A 19718-nucleotide genomic window follows, 5' to 3' on the forward strand; every position below is an offset into this window, starting at 1 on the left:
GGAAAGATAGAAAAAAATAATCAATTGATACTGATAATAATGATGAATTAGAAATTGAGAATAAAGTTAACCAGAGACATTCTTGAACAGAATTTATCACTGTTATCAGTCTTAGCACCACATTCAATGTTATTTTGAATAAAGCTCAGAAATGTCACCAACAATCTGACAAACATCCGTTGGCTCCAGGTATTTATTTCAGAGACATCAGTAGGTGAATGAAACCGGTGCGGCACACGTTGGCAATCGCGATGAGCAGTGACGCTCAGTGCAGTGGCGGCTGCAGGAGGACGGCGTAAAACAGTGGGGACAAAAATGTGAGGGAAGATCGATACCCCAGAGAGGAGCAGGGGCCTGTCCTCTCTGACAGCAGTCATTAGTAAGAAGCAGCAGCTGGGAGCGGGGTGTCAATGGCTGCCACAATCCCAGGCTGGGCCATTTATACCTGTGTCAGGTCTGTGCAGAATCCAAGTAATCAGGTCCTGCAGAACCAACCATGTGACACCCTCCCTGTCAACGTGTTGACATAACTGCACAGTGAAGTGAACTTTTCCATATAAACAAGGAATATATACGTTGGATTACCATACTGCAGGCTAAACCAGCTTCAATGCTGAGTTTCCCCGTGTCAGCACCAGGGGGATACACACATATAACGCAAACTCTATCTGTTCCCCTGACAGCAGTACGGTATACTGGGAGTACACAAGGAGTCACAGTAACAGGAGGGAGGTCTCTCACTCTGACGTTCCAGACCAGAGTGCACCAAGGCCTGAACCAGAAAGAAAACTCAAAGAGACACAGACACACTGCAATGCAATTCTACATTTTACAGATATTTTACAGATATTTTACCTAAACTGAAGGACTTTCTTTGTGGATTTGTGGAAGACCCCCAGTGTACGTATGGGTTTCCTCCAGGAGCTTCATTTCCATCACATAGTCCATAAACAAGCAAAAGGATTTGAACTGAACACTTTAAACCAGGGAAGTCAAAGAGGTTGAAGTACATTAGAAAATATATGTTTTTTAATTTTAAAAACCATTATGAACATTGAGTGTTTTTTGTATTTTTTACTTTCAAATTCTTATGTTTGACACCCCTGCTTCAAATTGTCCATTCTGACCTTGATTGTTTTTCTTTTCTTTTTAGCTACTGTGTTACTGTGAACTACGCATGCAATATATACAGTGCAGTCTTAACATTCAGAACAAATTGTTCTGAACAGATAAAAAAAAAATACCAGCGCTGTCAATTTATAATAGGATTAATCACAGGATAGCTGTGGATTAATGGCAATTGATATTAAGCATGATTAATTGTGATTAATCTAGATACATTTACATTCCCAAAAACTGAATAATTCTAGAACATAAGGACAAATACCAGGTGGTAGATGTTTGTGTTTCACAGCTGGTTATATTCATGACTAATTCAAAGGTCAGGAACATTTTGTCAATACATAAATTATATTTCTACAATTTGAATAAGTAGTGTTTGTAATAGTTTGTTTCTCTAAATAATGTTTTGTTTTTTTTTCCTTTTTTGTAGGATGTTTACAATGTATATCTAGGGCTCCTCAAAGTCTGGACCAGGTTCTGCAATCTGGACCTGCATCTGTTGTAATGTGTATTGTAATGTACTTTAGTGAGTAAATATAAAATATATTCCGTACCTCTGAAACTAAATGATCATGAGATCCAGACATTTGACGTTTCTTGTTCAGCATTAAAATAATAACCCAATAATTCAAAAACTATACAGGACATTGATAAGAATGTGATCAGACCCAGACACACGGCCACACCCAGCAGCTCTTCATTGCATCTCAAACATAGACAACATTCCTCCAGAGTACTGATCTGATACAACACACTGTGGACAAACATCAGACCAATCAAATACTAGCCCTTCGTCTGTATGCAAGACCATTGCAGAGATATTATAAACCATGCATTGTAGCAGCAAAGGTGAGCGTCATTATCATAACAACCATCTGCTATCAGATGGTCCATCAAAGAGAAGCAGTTCCAGCCAATAAATTTAGAGAGGTTATTGTGACATATGAGATCAATCACTTTGAATGGCCCGTGAAGGATGGGCTAAAAATGTTAAACAGTCCTTAATAAAAAAGCACATTTAAATTAGACACAAAGGGTCACTACCAATAAAACCTTCAGTAGGTGTTCAGGTGGGTTAAGATCTCATGACTGAAGAGGCTACGGCCCATTATGTGGATGTTTGAAACTTCATTAAACTGCTGGTGCATGTGAGTTAGAATCATCATTTATATTCTACCTTCATTTAGTCAGGCCTCGGCTTTTGTACTTTCTTCTCCCCTTCACTGTTGTGTCCTTCACTCGTCTGTCACCATCACTCCATCCATACCTTCATGTCACGTTGGGGGACGTCTCAGCGCCCGGCTTCTGCTTCCTCCTTCACCTGTCTCAGGGGTCTCCTGAGACCTCACGCATCAGCCTTAGATTCTATAGAAACCCAGTGGCTGGATGTGTACGTCGATGAAAAGTGCATCTATTCAATGCATCCAGGCACAATGATATCTGTCTCCAGCCACTTCCACCTTCTCCTCCTCTCCCTCCTCCACTCCGCTGCCACTCTTCACACTTTCATCCCTCCCTGGGGGTCATCAATAATGCAGCATGGCGCTCATCCAGCTGCAATGTATGCACACACACACTCACACACATAAAGCACATGAAGGCCTAACTCTACGTTGGGCCTTCATACGCATGGAGAGCATACATACACATAGAAGGTTCTGTTGGCTCGGTCCCTCGTGTGATTTATAGACGGGCCCTCTATGGGGGTCCCTCCCCAGTGGAGACTATTATCATGCAGCCAGGCACATCTGCAGACATCAATAAGTAAAGCAGGGGGTCGAGGGGGTTCCCAGGGTCAATCCCATTGGGTGCCCCCGGTGCCAGCGGGATCCCCTTTAGACTGTCACAGCCTTTCACGAAGGGCTCCAACAACAAACAGCGCCTCCTTGTTGTTGTTCCATCAGCACTGTCACTCAGACTGTTGGCAGTTGTGGAAAAGAGCAAGGGGCCTCTGTAGGACATGTGTATTAACAGGAGCAGGGCCAAAGAGCAGCACCATGTATGCACAAAGGCTAAAGTCCAAGAGCGGCGCGAAGGCACCACGTTTGCTGCCATAAGGATCAGATTATACTTCTGACCTCATAGGAACAAAAACGCACACAAGGAGGAAAAAAGTCAGGAACATAGCAATGTCCATGTAGTCAAACATTACGTCACCACGGACATGGGTAAGATCATCAGGCTACAGTGCAGTAAAGTACATGTAAATTATATATTTACATTTAAGACAGTGAGCTTCAGGTCAGCTTAAAACTAAATGTTTGCATCCATGTGGAAATGCTGTGAGTCACATGATCCTGGTGCAGTTCAGAGACAGAGAGCGCTCCAATGAGTCCTGATCAGTATATGTTCTCTAAAGGAGCAGTTGCATTAGCAGTTGCTGCTAATGCAACTACAACTGCATTAGCTTTTTTTTTTTTTTTTAAAGGAATGACGAGACTGTCAAAAGAGCATCAGACTAAAAAGCCCCCAAAGATTCAATGGGCTCAAGTGGGATTATCAGTTAAAACTTGGCAGAACAGCAACGATACCAAAGACTTAACTGTTCTCAAACTAGTTCTCCTCTGAAGCTGGGGTTTTCCACAGTTCTAGGTTATTCTAAAAAAAAAAAAAAAATTCAGGTAAATAAAATAAAGGATAGGACGAGTGAGCACTGAAAGAAAAATGTGCAAAAAGTCCTTGAATCTTTTCAGGGAATAATTTCCCAAGCTTTGAGGCATTAGTCATATTGATATGGTTCATTCTGAGTTTCTGAAACAATGTCAGATGTAGTGGGTTGGTTTCCTGTAGTCTTCACTCGTCACTCTTTGTCTTTTGGCTCCTTGTTGTGGAAGAAGAAAGCACACGTCCTTGAGCAGATTTCTAGTTTACTGTGCAAATGGCGGCCCCGACAGCTCTCAGACCCATTTGTCTATTTAATATCACCATCACTGAGCAAATTAGACAGATCCAAATTATTGGATCAGATGATTTTAAGATGAAATATTCAAAATTGAAATGAGATTTTATAGGACTTACAAAGCAAAAAGAAACTAGGTGTATCTTCATTGAGAAGTTTGTCTGGAGCTGGAAGCTCGGTTACTGAATGACAGTACTGTACTACTGGAAAACTGCTGTAGTCTGCATATCATTTCTACTTAAGGCACATGTGTGTGTATGCGCGTGGGTGTGTGTGTGTGCACACGTCTTTGACTGCTCCTGCGTGCAGTAAAAACTGAGCGATGCAGAAAGGAGGAGAAGAAAGGCAACGAGACAACATGAGAGAAATTGAATGAAGCGGTAGGTGTGGAGGCTGGAGGAGGGTGGTGCTGGTTGGTGGAGGGGGAGGTGGGTCGAAAAGAAAGAAAAGAGACTGTCAAAGACACACAAATTCACAGGGATCAATGAGCAGACTTCAGCCGGCATATCCAAGGGAGCGCCAGACTCAAAGCTCTTCAAGGCTGCAGTTCAAAGTGGTGACACGTCCATTAGAATTTCTAATTCTGATCGCATCGACAGGCCCACGGCTACAACACAGAGAGAGGACGTGCTGAAAGGAATCTAGGCCACTGCTCACACAGAAAGAGAGATGGCGAGAACACAGAAGGAAGGGAGAGGGAGAGAGAGAGATTACTATATACTGTTCTTTTTATTCTTTTATTATTCAAAAATCTGCATACTGTACCCTTTGCACAAGAGTCCTAAAAAGTTCAGTCCTACCCAGAATTGTTGAAACTCCCTCTCCTCCTAGTTGACTACTGTACTCTTAATTCCTTCAAATCTTTTCAACAATGAACACTTGTATTTTTTATCTGAAAGCTGTTTTTAGGCCTCTTGGTTACAGTTATGTATGTTATTTAAATTCTTTTTTTAAAAATCACTGTTAAAATATAAAAGCATCCTAAAATTACAAGATTTTTTTAACAAAATGCTGTCATTTAAGCTTGGATGGTAGAAAACTTGGCAAAGTGACGATATCAAGGCCAAGCCATGTCAAACAACAATAACGGGGGGAACTGGTGTCATATTTAACAATTACATTACAATAACTAGTACAATGTTAAAAATGTACTCCAGGGACATGTATCTACACCAACACTTATCTGGAGTGGGACGAAAAAGTCCAAGGAGTAATGAAAAATATGTCCAGTATTAAAAAAAGGGTGCAGTCAGACTGACTTATGGGTTCAGGTGTAGGAGAATGCATTTTTGGTTGAAAGAGATAAGTTCAGACAATTGTGTATTTGAGCCTTGTGTTTGTAGTTGACAACTGTATCTACAAATGAGGTTTTGTATACTGTCATGTTGTTCAATTATCTCTAACACAATGTTTGAGTCTTAATGTTTTTTGTGAGGTCTGTCTGATAGAATTCAGGCTGAAAATGTATCAGAAATTATCTTCATAAACAAAACCAATTTAAACCAAATATTACTCTGTTAAATGGATTCATCCTGATACAGAGGCTATATTAAATTAGCAGCTAAATGTGGACAACGTCTAGTACAGGACATGGAAACTATCTCTGGGTACTAGGAAACATGTTGCCCACATGATGTGGAAAAAGAAACATCTCCTTCTGCTTTAATCTTATGACTCAGACCTAAATACTGAAACGTTGACTTGGTTCATTTTAGCCACATCCTTCTGTGTGACTCCAGTTACAGAAATAGGCTTTTAATTGTTTTTGCTTGTGTGCAGATGGGACAGTAGGGGCAACGGGGCTGGGGGCGGGGGGAGAGGCTTCAGGAAATCTGTGGGATATAAAGTCTAATCTGCTTAGGCACTTCCCTGTCGACCGAGCTGCAGACCGGCAGAGAGGAATACGTGCTGGCTTAGTGCAGCTGTCAGGGGCTGCCTGCCATCAGATCAATACTGCTCTTTTACTACGCTGTACCTCGCTGTCTCTCCCCTGCCACTCCCACCCCCACGCCCCACTGCTGCCCCTACCTCTGCCTCTGCTGTCAGCTTCTCCTGCCAGTGCCAAATCAATGACTCCTGAAGCTGATTAACAGGTTCAAGTACAGGTCGTTTCACACATTATTTTCACTTCTTTACAGTCAAATGAATGAAGTCAGAGGTACAGTAATGAAACAAAAGGATTTCACATGTCTATTTGAAAACACACTCCCTGCTGTATCGTGCCCTCTGCAAACAGAGCTGTGGTCAGGAAAGTTGTGGAGTTAAAACTTGATTGGTCAGGACATAATGCCAGCTGTCAAGTACAGATTCAGGTTGAAGACCAGAATCAGAATTAGGGACAACTTCCTGTGAGACTCAGGACTACATTTATGCCAGACAAAGCAGTTCATATTTAAAATGTTTAGTGGTCAAATTTTGGTCAAACGGGGAGGGAGGGAATCTGTAGCTTCCCAAGAACGTAGCTAAACACACAACACGTTAGCGCGCGAAGGCTAATGCTTGATAGTAGATATGTTTGCTTGAGGCAAAAACAAATAAACAATGTTTATATCAGTGTAGTCATTATAGCACTACGAATATATATTGCATTTTACACATTAGCTTTCGTTGGCTAATTAAAATGCATCTCAAAAACAATTCTTTACAAGTCATTTAATCTTAATTACGTACCTGTTAGCCGCCAGTGTTAGATAACTCTGAAGTGCCGAGTTCCTCAGTCTTGTTCTAACTTCATTGTTCATCAAATTATGGCTTTAATAATTCATTTTGTTGAAACTTCGACTACAGTTCTCTATCGAAGAAAGGACAGCGACAAAGACAAGGTTCATACTAAAACAAAGCCGACAGCACCTCCAAGTGGTCATACATGCGAAAAACAGCAACACTCACTGTACTAAAAACTGTGTTGTGTTGTACAGGCTTTACACATTGTTATGGTTAGTTGACAAGTTACCGTACGTAATGACGTCATCATCATTCTCTCTCGTTGTACGCACACGCAAACATATACACACATATATACGTATATGTTTATATATGTATATGTGTGTGTGCATATATACAAATAATTGACTAAGACAATTTTTACAGTGAAATACGAGTCACGAGTTTTTGGAAAATGTATTTAGGATATGAAAGAAAATATAAAAACAGTTACACGGAGAAAACCTTAAAAGACAAATACTGTATGTATTACTTTAATGTAGGTCCTGTGTGTCTGACAGGGAGTTCTACTGTATGTTGTTTGCTCGTGAAAAGGTTAGCTAATATTTGGTTCTACTGAAACAACAACACTCAGCGTGTGGCTGTCACTACATACACAGCCAATGTGTGTGATGTGCCGAACTGAAGCTCAGAGATGTTTCTCATACTGTAGCTACTACATCAAAGATGAATTGTGAACTTTCCTTCAGGCTTTGCTTTTGTCTGCGTTCTCCTCCTCCGTGCTCTCTCCTCTGTTCCCAAACCTCTGGTTCAGCTCTGCTGTCAGCACGGAGCAGCAGGACTTCTGTCAAAACAGAGGAAAAAAGAATGAAAAAACAAAATATAATAAATTCAAACCAAAAAACAATCAGTCTTGCCTTGGAAGGATTTCCACTAGCTCACAATCTCCTTTTTATCCGCTAACAAATAGTTAAACTCTGAGCTAATACTTTTACCTACATATGCTACACGGCATTTTTTGGTATTTTTTAGCTTATCAAACCTGACTTTATGTTACCTTTATTTTACTTCAAGCATTTATTTAACATTTACCCTTTCAGCTAAGAAGTTGTTAAATACTTTTAGCTCTTAGGCTAACTTTTAATGTATTTTTAAATGCTTTTAATGTGAGGTTTGGGACAAATTGTAAATAACAGTAGCAAAACCTTTAGCATTAATTCCCAGCTCAATCAATAGTCTCTTCTACTTTGAGGTAAGGACCTGTTAGCTGTTTTTAGTTTTCCTGGGGTAGCATTTATTTTCTTTAGCTTTTTGTCATATATTTAGTGACTGTTAACTACTCCCTGCCCACACTGTTTGATTTTTCAGTTGAGTTTCAATGCTTTCTCTGTTAAATAAGTTCAATATGTTTGAGCCATCTAGTTTTTTCTAGATTTACTTTCGAATATCTTTTAGCAATAAATTCTGCTCCCCCACCTTTCCATCCTTTGCTTTGCTGCGTGCCTTGGACATGAGCTCCAGCAGAGCCAGCAGCAAGCCCACACCCAGACCCAGGCCCAGAAGAAGGAAGAGGGCCCTCAGGTCCCCAGGCTGCAGAGCCTCAGAGGAGTGTGTGTTGTTGCCTCCCAAACAGCTGCTGGCCCACCACTTCTGCCATAGATGAATCAGGAAACCAGACTCACTGAGCTCCAGGATAGCCACGGTAAGGTTTTTGATCAGTGGGGAACCTGTTGGAGCAGAAGGGAAAAAACTATGTTGAAAGACTTCAACACTTACAATACTGATAGGTGGACTAACAGCATGTTCCATTAGAAAATAAATGTCTTGGGATTACACCTATTTCTTCAGCTTTTCTACATATTTTTTTCTTACCCAACTTTGCTGCAATGGCGTACCCTCTCATACTGACGACTTCCTGTGATCTGACCAGATTACAGTGACGGGCCACGGCCAGGTCTAGAGAAGCTTCCTCACCGATAAAGGCAAAGTTTCCATTCTGGGCCCGACGGATACCTTCTTCCATACTGGGCACAAAGCTCTTCTTACGCTCCATGTGGTCATAGATACGTTGGAACAGAGAGATCTTGGAATTCTGGGAAATGAGAGGAAACACAATCAAGGTCTACAAAGATATTCTGAATGTACAGGTGGTCACCGAGGACTATGGAGAAAATTATAAATTAGAGTTTATATCATAGCACCAGTAATCCAGTGATACATCCTTTAGTTGCTTAAATGTAGTATAATATATTTAGATGTTTCAAAATTGTTAATGTAAATTCACTCCAACTTGGTATATAAAACAGTACTGGGTCAGTTACCTCTAGTGTCAGTGCAGGCTAAAATTTTGGTCCAACATTGATATATCTGGAATATATGCACACAGAACAGTTCCAGCTCCTCCATGTACCTTAAAGAACAACATGGTGGATCCGCCCTCCAACGTGCCATAGTCGATCACGTCCTGATTGGCCAGGTCTTCGAAGGTGCTGATGGACAGCTGTTTGGTGTTGGAGTGCAACACGGAGTTCAAGTTGCCGAAGTAGCAGGCCAGCAGCAGTACAGCAAACAGCCACCAGATGGCGCTGACTACGCGTCCAGACAGGGCTTTAGGGTGAGGACCAGCGCCTATAGCATAGGTCAGAAGATACATTTAGCGCGTTTTTGAGGCGTTTTTGATAATTCATGAGACATTTTTCAGCGCATCTGTACTCTGCTGCCCGTTGTGTTACCTTGCAGGGTGAGAGCTCCTGTGATGTACCAGAAGCTGTGCAGCAGAGTGAAGCTGTGTTCCTCCTTCCCTGGTTCAGCCCATTCAGTGGGACTGATCCTACAGAATCATAATAACATGACACAGCAGATGTTGACCTTCACTGTAGAGTAAACCCAACATTACACTGTTTAATTGTTGACATCAGTAATGACATCAGTAGTGATGTGCAGCGTCTAGAGGAGTTGTATTATTACACCGTTTTAGGCCATGTTGTGACATTTACCCTATGGATTTATATCAGGCTAATTTGTAATTTAATGGCAGTTTTATTATATTTGGTAACTACTGGCCATCGACCATAGGTGTGACTACTAAGTAGTAGATACTGGATGAATGGTCATGACCAAGCAGTGGCGTTTTGGCCCAGAGACAATGTCTCTGTCATTAGTGTGGAACCCCAGGGTTCACCTCCTGGACAAGCTCGAATCCCAGTTAGGGCGGTTGCTACCTTCCAGTGGACTCACCACCCGCAGGAAGGTTGGTACGGTGTACTAAAACATGTACTGATAATCTTTGTGTCTTGTACAGTAACATTGCATTTTTGCCAAGATGACAAAAGTGTTGATTTCTTGATATAAAACGTTCTTATTGTCAATTTATAGTTTTGCAATAACCAAAGATATGCTTGGGTCAACTGTTTCTAGGTCCGGAGTGTCCACTTACCTTCCCACCAAGAATATGGCCAAACCAGTGAGCAGGAAGGAAACCAGGATGCCGACCCACATTTCCGTGGTGAACGGTGAGAGCAGACTGAAGGTAGACTCCTCATTGGCCAGGTCTTTACGCAGAATGAAGCCCAGTCCTGTTTGCAAGAAGGGCGTGGTCATGTCCACGTACTGTTCTCTGACTGCAGTCATGGTCAGAGGGGCCACGGCCAGGTCAGCCTCCTGGTGGACAGAAACGTAAAGGTACAGTACATGTGGTCACACAGGTCTGCGTTAAAGAGCTTCACTTTTGGTCTACAGTAGAGGAAACTCCAGGTTAAATGGCTAAACAAATCCTGTTTTTTTAATGTGTTGAGACTTAAACCTGACGTACCCCTCTGATGACCTCACCAACCATACCATGCCAGGTCCCACTGGCATCCATACTTCCGTAGCGGTTGTCCTTCACGATGTGAACATCGTAGGTGAAGCCCACCCGCTTTGACAGTTCAGTAATCAGGTCCATGCAGTAGCCCTCCAACTCAGACCCTTTGCTCATGGTGAAAGGCTCAGCCTGTGGAAATGACAGGAAGGCCAGGTTCTGTTTTAGTTTTTGTTTAAGTTGGTACAGTTTTTAAAACATTTTTGTTTTATTACGTTTTTTTTTTTTAAAGAAACTCTAGCAATGTTTATGGAGTTTTGGTTTAACTGACAAAATAAAGGCGTATCAACAGTTTTTCACAGGACTGTGCTAACATTTTAAGCCAAAGACTCAGTACCTTTATAGTGGTGATGGATAACTGCTTTGCATCTGAAATGGGAAAAAAAACAACATAAAAACTTTAACGAATCCTGGAATGTAATAAAAGCTACATAAAGTCTACATTGTCAAGCATCAGTGGTACAAAGATGAGACACTGAGTCTGAGCCACAGATTACAGCCAGGGCTCTGTGTTTACAGGCAGACGTGCAGAGCAGCTCCTGTTTGTTAATGAGCCGTATTGTTGCACTGACTCTCCTCCATGGGTTTTTTCTCACTCAAACAGCAGTGAATAAGCCAAAGAGCCGCAGCGACACAATGACAGGCTTGTTGTCGGCTGTTTTTTTCTGCAGTACTGAGAGTTACAAGGTGCACACAGTAGAGCGGGGGTTAGGAAAGGGGCGATCAAAGCCTGGCCCAAGACCTTTTTACTGTTGATTTGGTATCCCCCCAACCACATTTACCCCCACCTCACTGCCACTCTCCAACATTGTGTAAAGCACAGGCTAAAACTGTGACCAATGGGATTTGCAGCGTGTCCAGCAGGGCCTCTCATGTCAGCATCAGTCAGAAAAGAACTTTCTAAACTACAATGCAGGCTCGAGTCTGACCATCAAAAGCCCGGGGCATCATTTCAACCTCCTCCAGAGAAGATGGTAGGACCTAGGATGTGTGGAGATGATTGTCAGTTCATGGCCTTCAATCCAAACATGGTTTACTTATTTATCGCAGTGGCTTTTGGACCACGGCAGGAACCCTCTGTGTTAGTGAAAACAGAGAGAGAATGAACACCCTCCCCCTGTCTGTTCTTTATAAGGCCTCCTGTAGGGGCGTGAGGCTTGAGAGGGGATTGAAGTCAAGTGTAAAGGATGACCTGGGAGTGTGAACCCCTGACTCAAAGGTCAGAGGAGCTGAGGTTCAGGGGATGGACGACTCTGGAAAAGGGATTGTAGTGTGTGTATAACCTCAGTGTTTACATAACAGTGTTTACATTAGAAATAACCTGAAGCCGCCAAACAAAATTGTCACAAAAATGATATTATATATTACTGAAATATAGTGAGCTTATATTTTCAATTTATGCTCAGTTCAGTTACTCAGTGTAAAACCTGGGCCTGTTTAGTTGAACACAACACTGACATACTCGCAGGGATCAATGAAAGTCACACAACAAATTTTCTTTAACAGTTAAGTCTTTTTAAATCTTTTTTGTTTAGTTTTATAGCCATCTGCTGCCACCAAGTGGATGAGTATTGATTGTTCTGCCGGTCACATTTGTAAAAACACAGAGCAGCAGCACAACTTTTAGGAATCACTGGTTTAAGGATTATGTAACAATTACTGTATTAGTACAACACAGTATTAATAAACTGCAGCAATTGAAGCTTTGCATGAGAAAAAAGTGTTTTGTTAATATATATGTGATCCTTCTCTGCGGCTTGGTACCAAATGCTTCATCTGATTCAACTAAACATTTTGCAAAGTATTCTGTAAAGTATTTATAGTATAAAATGAGTCAGTTATTCCAATTAATTAATGAGATATTATTCCATTTGATCTTGGTGTGTTTACTTAGACTGTTATTTGTAGTTTACTCAAAAGGTGACAAATGTTTGAAAAACAGAATTAATTTTTCAGTGAAATATTTACAAAAGATGAAGATAAAATACGGAGCGATCCACTTTACTTTTAAAATGATATTAAATATATTGCCCTGTCCCATTTTCAGATCACAACCCACTATTGGAGAAACACTACTTTAAAATGTTTATATATTTTCACAGTACTGTAACAAAGGTAGCCAATATCTCTTGTAAATAGTGTGTATATTCTGTGTTGTTGTCCTCTTACCTGTCCATGCAGTGATGGCTGCTAGACAGAACACCAATGAAATGCAGCCTTTCATGTTGCTGCAAATCAAAAACACTTGATAAAGACTCACGCTGGATTATGATGAGAAATACTTTACAAATAATTAAAATAAAAAACCAAATTCAATCCTTACCTTGTTTTAAAGATTCAGCCAGAGTAGACGTCACTGCTTCTTCAGAACCAGCATCAACTCCAAAAATATGTTTCAACTTTTGAACAGCCCACAGATTGTGTGCAGCAGAGTGTAGTATGGGGGGGTTTATAAAGGGGAGTTCAGCGAGGAGGAGGAGGAGACACAAGCACAGAGGAGAAATAAAAACACTGGATTGTGGTGCAGTTGAGGGATGATATGAACAGACAGGAGCCAGATGTGTTGAAGTATTGCGTACATGAGTCCTAACAGTGGTGAAGCCACGCTGCAGTATTTCACTGAGGGGGTCTCTAACATGTACAGTACGATTGTTCTTATTCAGAGTACTACGAGTGTGGAGTCAACACTATGGAGTTACCGTCAACATTTTTTGGAAGGTTACATAACAGGAGGTTTGAGAAAGGGAGGTGGCGGTGCACGAGGGAGAGTGGGCGTTGGTGACCCCAAGGTCGACTGGAGCCAGAGGAAGAGCTTTTTGTCTTTTTTATACAAAACATTTGAAAAAAGTTCAGGAAACACTGCTGTAGAACACTAGCAGCGAGAACATGGTTAAAAGTTTAGTGTTAGCGAAACAGTTAGCCAGGCATTTGCTGAAAGAAAGAAATTAGATTAGGTGGGAAGGTACATAAAGGTTGGGCCAGAATAGCTAAAAAAAAAAAGTTAAAATAGACAATTGTTTTAACATAATGATTCAGTTCATGATGTATGTGTATACATATTTCACAGTAAATACACTATATCTGTTTTTCCTTTGATTAAAAAAAAAGGAAAAATACGTTTTTTGGAACAAACTGCTCAATGAGACTTAACTTATATTGTTACTCTATAACAGCGCTTGTTGTGTTTTGTTTTCCTGAAAATGTGTGGAATTGGGGGTTTGTCAGCCCAGTTGGGATATAGTAAAGGGTGTGTAGCCAAAAAAGTTTGGGAGGCGCTGTTCTAATGAAATAAATTACACTTTTTCCAATGGTTGAATCAAATGAATATTCCTTTAAATCTACATCTACACTGTGGACACATGGACAGAAAAGACAGAGACATCCTTTTAAACTCCTATACCGTTAAGTCCAATGAAGACTCCACGTAATTGAAATAAAGTTCCTCCCAAATCTCTTTCTCTGTCTTCTATTCCCATCTGAGTTATGATAAAAACAAGTTTAACTGCTCCATTTGCACAATAAAAAAAAAGGCAATGGCTTCATCTTGAAAGGAGGGACTGAACCATTGTGAGACAAAAACATTCTCTCATGACCAAAAGGACTAAACCGAGCTCAGGGGTTTCTTTCGAGAGGCCAAGCAGTGCCAGATTGTCCAGATAAATAAAGCTTTAGGGGAGGGGGGGTGGGAGGGGAGGGGGCTTGGTGGTGTCCTCAGAATCCTAATGAAGTCGTCTTTTGTGTTTGTGTGCTGGCTGAGGCCGAGTCTGTGGCACTAAAACCACCATGTCATGCTTCACAAAGTCTCGCAGAGTTGAGGAAGAAGCCTGGAAGTGTCTGACAGATCGCCTCAGGTGGCTGTCAGCTCTGTAAATCACAGAGCAGACGCTGGACAAACCCTTGACTGACAGATCAGTGTCCGTGACGGAAAAGATGCAAAGATTCTCACATTGGTGGTTTGGGGTCAAAGACCTGGGAAAATCCAGTTTGGACAAATTTGACCTCATAATGCTGTCAGATTCATGGACGGTCCATTCCAAAACTATTGGTCTCTAAAATTACATGTAACCTTTAATGTCATTACTGCAGCAGATAAAGAAGCCATGTCTCAGATTCTTAAAGGGGAACGCAATGGTGTCTCTGTCATTGGTGTGGAACCCCAGGGTTCACCTCCTGGGCGAGATCGAATCCCGGGTAGTGCGGTTAGTACCTTCCAGTGGACTCACCACCCGCAGGAAGGTTCAGGGGGGTTGGTACGGTGCAGTGTGATTGCAAACCAGTAATGGATATGCGGATGAAGATGGATGGATGGATGGAACGCAATGTTAGGGCTGATGTGATGCCGTCTCACCCAAATCCCTAAAAGATCTGTTTAAGTCCGGCACATTTTATGGACCACATGTAGCAGAAGTGACATCATGATCCTGTCACTTCAGTCTAATTCTGGTGAAAAAGGCTACATTTCTGTTAGCGTTATCTCAAGCATTGATACATTCTATTACATTATAGCAAATTTGCCTTCAATACACATCGGCACATTTTAGATTCGAGTCAAAACAAATGGTTCTATAGCCTGAAAATGTGATCTTGGGTGGCGAGTGGTACAGAAAGGCTGTTTTTTTCTTCTTCAGTGACCACTTCACTGCAGCTTGTACTCAAACTCGAGTCTTTGTTCCTGAACATTCTCTCTTCCCTCAGGGGGTCTTTTTTTTTGCCCGAGGTTGAGAGAGGTGATGGCTGGTAAACACAGACTCAAGCAGAGTCCATAATTAGAGGACTGAAAGTAAACTCTGCCAAAACCAAGGCCAGAGGCTTTTTAATGTCAGCTTGGTTTAACTGCTCTGTTAATGACTGGGCTTTGTCTGTGAGCTGAGACATGAGCTGCTGACACATTAGCCCTGAATGGAAGTAATGAGCTGTAAAACTAAAAAGTATATTCATATATTTGAGATTTATTAAGATCATAATTATACACTGTGTGAATTAAATATTATCCCTAGGGTTTTTCGCACAAAGAACTGGCATGGCAGTGCAAACGATACAGCAGGTCAACGAGTAAACGTGCTTGGATACAGATCAATGCTGTGGTGCTTTAGTGCTACTGAAGGATGAGAACATTTGGACGAGACGCTCGTGAAAAACGTTTAGAATATTAACAAATCTTCTTTAAAAACTGTCGTCAAATAAAGCACAGCCTTGAGATAAATATTGCAGTGCAGAAAATACATGCAGTCAACTTAAGGAGGGGTTTAAGTCAGCATCTTCTTTAGAGTACAGTGTTGTGACATGCCACAGGTCAAAAATGATAAGGAATATATTGGCAGCTCAGTCGAATTACAACAAACCCACTGCAGAAGGGATGAGAAAAAAAAAACTATTGTTCTCCTGCATTGTAGGAAAAAAAACAAACATACTTTCCCATTTTTAAAAGATGTAAGATAAATCAAACTGTACATTTTTGTTAAAACATGACACCATGCCATCATTTTTAAAATATTCCCAGTGGATAAATGGGCTGATAGTAAATATCTTTTGAACCTAAAGTACATAGTCACAATTAGACTAGACAAAAATAATATATCTATTATATATTTTAAAATAGTCTTCTAAATGCTCTCTACTGGGTCTTTATGTTCACGTTAAGTTAAATATAAAAAAACTAAACTTGCGTTTGGATCACAGTCAGCATGGACAGCCATTACAAAAATGTCTAAATACATTCAGACAGTTATTTAATATTTGGTGCAAAGAGATGTTGTAGCTGCAGCTGCTCAAGCAACTCCTTTTTTTTGTTCAAGACAATGTACAATATAAAAATGGAATTTGCACAAACTCCAGATGAAGGACTGAAGGTTTACTGATGGTGCAAAGGTTTTGAATGATCTATGTTCATGAGACATTCTGAAAAGTATGTAAAATAAAAAAAAAAGACAAAAATTAGACAGTACCCCAAAAAGGTTCTCGCTGTGTCTCTCACACTCAGTTCCAACTCAGCCAGTTCTTAGAGTTTAAGCATAAAAAAGACTTCACTGTTTTCAGGGTCTGGGGGAGACTGAGACAGTCTGGGAGAGGGGGATCCCAGTGGGGCGAGCTGACTCAGCTGGTCTAGGCTGCTGCAGGGACTGCGGGCCACGCAACATGCCCCCTCTGGGTTCCCCCGCTCCTCAATGGGACTAGCACTGCTACTGCTGCCAACGCTACTAGAAAGGCTGAAGCTTGCACTCCTGCCCTGGGTCAGGCCCTGGAGCCTCAGCCTCTCCTGGGCCTTCTTGGCCCTGTTCGCAATGTACCGCACTCTGCTCTGGCTCCTGGAGGAGGTCCTTCGCACCATGGTCTCGTCCACCTCCTCCTCCTGGGAATCTTTTGGCCTGTTTACTGGGGAGAAGTCGTTAGGAGTCAGGGGCTCCACATCGGTTAGCTTTCGCAGTTGCTCCGTCAGGTCACTGGTTGGCCGAGACTTATGAGGGCTGGCCCTGCGGAGCTGCTCTCTGTTTGGCCTGACGATGAAGCTGCGGCTGATGCTGCGGTATTTGCTGTCAAAGTTACAGGAAATGTCATCAGAAGTCAGATCCCCCAGACTTTTGGACATGGAGGACGTAGCTGTTGGGGTCGTAGCGGCAGAGAGAGGCTTGGATCCTGACGACTGCTTCAGTCCTTCCATGTAGAGCCTGCTCCAGGTGTGTCTTCTTTGAGTCAGCCTGTTGGGCGAGTCAAAAGAAGCCTCCTGGGACGGCTGCAGTGGTCGTGGTTTGAGCTCATCGTCTTGGTTCTGACTTTGCTGAAGATTTGGATTTGATTTACTCTTGCCAACCAGCAGGGTATCGTAGGAGAGCAGCCCCGAGTGACGGCAGTTGACCCAGGGAGAGCTGTTCGCTGCGGGCAAACTGGTGAGACTCTTCCTGGCGAGGTTTGGCAGGGACAGGTCAATGACGGTGTCGCTGGAGGAGATGCTAGAAGATGAGGACATGCTGTCTCTGTGGCTACTTGGTTCTAGCTTTCTCCAAAGGCGGTCGTTCATGGTAGCGTCTGTGCAGACCTCTGGTATGGCTGACTGTCTATGGTCAGGAGGGGTCACGGCTACTCTGACATGACCTTCGCTTTTTGTTCTCCTGACTGGTGTGCGTGATGTCGGATTTGTAAAAAGTGCTCTCCTGGCCTGGACTGAAGAACATGCAGTGAGGGTAGAGGACGCTTCAATTTTCTTCTCTGGCAGAGTTTCTTGATTTTCTATCTGCGTTTGTGTGTTCTCCGTGAAAGGAAGAGTATTTCTTTTGTTGGGTGTGTCTCGACTATTCTGCTCAATTTGGACTGGCGGCGTTCTGCAGAAAGTTCCAGGTTTTGAAGATTCCATATTCATCTTGACAGGGCTGTCCACTGCTCCAGTTGGAGGAGCAGGTACTGGGGAATCTGTGGTTATTGCTGTGGATGGCAAAGGCAGTGGTGTGGTCGAAGCATGGTGTGAAAAAGGGCTTCCTTTTGGAGGGGAGACAGACCTGATGAAATCTGTGTTCTTGGGGTCTTCAGATTTCAGCACAAAAGATGGTGGAGGTGGAGGTAGGGGTCTTTGCACTGATGAACAGACTATGGAGAGGAAAACAGAAATAAAAATGTCAATCACATGGCTGTCATCACCAATGTGGTCGCTGAAGAATCCTCACACTGAGGAGGGATAATAATAATTTTCAGGTTTGGATCTGTGCAGATTTTGCCCACAGAACTCATTCTGTAACTCTTAGCTTATGCGTAAAATTCATGATCAATGGGTATGACATAATGCATTGTTTCCCAAAGACTGGGTCGCGACCCTGAGGTGGGTTGCAAGAGGTTTTTTTTGGGTCATTTTGCATCGTGTTTCCCAGGGGTTTACGAATAATGTCTATTAACTTGGGTCGCAAAGGTTTGTGACTTTCAAAATACGGGTCCCCAGAAAAAAAGTTTAACAAAAAATTATCCATATACTGTAAGAATTAAATCATACTGTGCCATAAATGTGCATTTTCAATCAGTACCTCTATACATAGTTGGTATGAAGTCAGTTTATATGTGTAAATATACTGTATATTTAATGTTTTTAACATAGGTAGATTCCTTGAGTCACACCTGGTCATTTGAACAGCAGCTCCCAACCCTAAAAAAGTGTGAGCACCGTCTCACACTGAGACTTGGTTGAGATTGACATAATTTACGCTACTGTATGTCCAAAAGTGGCAAAAAAAAAAAAAAAAACCCCAATGTGTCTGTCCTTGTCAAATAAAAAACACTGAAGTCAAAGAGAAAGGCCATCAAATAGCAGAATGCATTTTGTTTCCCAAATTCCAGATCAACTGCCCATGTGTGTCAAACTGTGAGACAGTTACTTAGTGCATACCAAGATTGTGTGAATGACTAGGAATGATGGTTTATTTTTACTTTAACCACCTCCACTACAGTGACAGTGCAGGGTGATAGGACAAGGAGACTAGTGGGTGAAGTGAAGGGAAATTATGGAAAACAGGGAAAATAACGAAAGACTAAAAGGACAGCATGCATTCAGCACTTTACCTGTCTCTGGTCATCCCTTCAATTCTGCACTAGGAACAGAGAGAGCGTGCAAAAGGGACAGAGAGGAAACAGAGGAGTTAAGCAAAATCAGAGCGAAGAGGAAACAGAGGCCAGGGAACAGTTCACAGACGCAGCATCTGAACCACAGACATTACTGCAATCAGTCTGTAGAATAAGAAGCAGCATCATTTCGGCCCCTCCCCGCTCGGAGAACAATTTATTAGACGGTATTAACATTATCTGTCAGCATCATGAGGAACAGATGTCAGCACAACTCAGCCATTGTAAGCCAGAAAAGATCGAGTTAACTCCCAGAGAAGTGGGTTTGAACTGAACAGCTGCAGGAAGTAAAGCTGAAGAGGAGGAGGGGGGGTTGGGGGGTGGTTGTGGACGTGGTCCGGTTCTCACGTATCTGTGACCCCTGCTCCACATTTATGATAATAAAAAATATAGTCATGACTTTCTGAACCTACATTGGAAATAAAGGCAAAATTCTGGATTAGCCTCTGGGCTAAATTAGGCTCAACTGTCAAAAAGAAAATTCTAAAGGTAGAAACTTACCACTTTTTTCATCTGCTGAGCACGTGGTTAACATTTTGAGGCAAATAAGAAAAAATCAATTAGCTGAGAAAATCT

At 41.9% G+C, this 19718-nt stretch overlaps 2 protein-coding genes across 8 annotated transcripts in view; both read right to left on the reverse strand.

The window, feature by feature from the left end:
* Positions 1-6750: 6750 nt before the first annotated feature.
* Positions 6751-12988, reverse strand: LOC103384885 (probable glutamate receptor). Its single transcript, XM_008318579.3, has 10 exons — positions 12868-12988; positions 12714-12772; positions 10882-10913; positions 10497-10676; positions 10122-10345; positions 9418-9515; positions 9096-9313; positions 8558-8777; positions 8162-8412; positions 6751-7529 (listed from the first exon to the last, which is right to left on the reverse strand). The coding sequence occupies exons 2-10, from the start codon at positions 12766-12768 to the stop codon at positions 7431-7433; spliced, it is 1377 nt and encodes a 458-aa protein (XP_008316801.1). The 5' UTR covers positions 12769-12772; positions 12868-12988; the 3' UTR covers positions 6751-7430.
* Positions 12989-15470: 2482 nt separating this feature from the next.
* The window catches only part of plch2a (phospholipase C, eta 2a), a 135843-nt gene continuing 131595 nt past the window's right edge, over positions 15471-19718 (reverse strand). For 4 of the 7 annotated variants that reach the window (XM_017036121.2, XM_017036123.2, XM_017036122.2 and 1 more), the window contains one exon: positions 15471-18122. In XM_017036121.2, coding sequence (XP_016891610.1) covers positions 16543-18122 — 1580 coding nt within the window. In that variant the 3' untranslated portion in view covers positions 15471-16542. Of the gene's footprint in view, positions 18123-19082; positions 19112-19718 lie in introns of all 7 variants that reach the window. The other 3 variants (XM_017036124.2, XM_017036125.2, XM_008318577.3) reach the window with 3 other exon arrangements.

This window comes from Cynoglossus semilaevis, chromosome 10 (genome assembly GCF_000523025.1).
Source record: "Cynoglossus semilaevis isolate Cse_v1.0 chromosome 10, Cse_v1.0, whole genome shotgun sequence".
In the NCBI taxonomy this organism is placed as follows: domain Eukaryota; kingdom Metazoa; phylum Chordata; class Actinopteri; order Pleuronectiformes; family Cynoglossidae; genus Cynoglossus; species Cynoglossus semilaevis.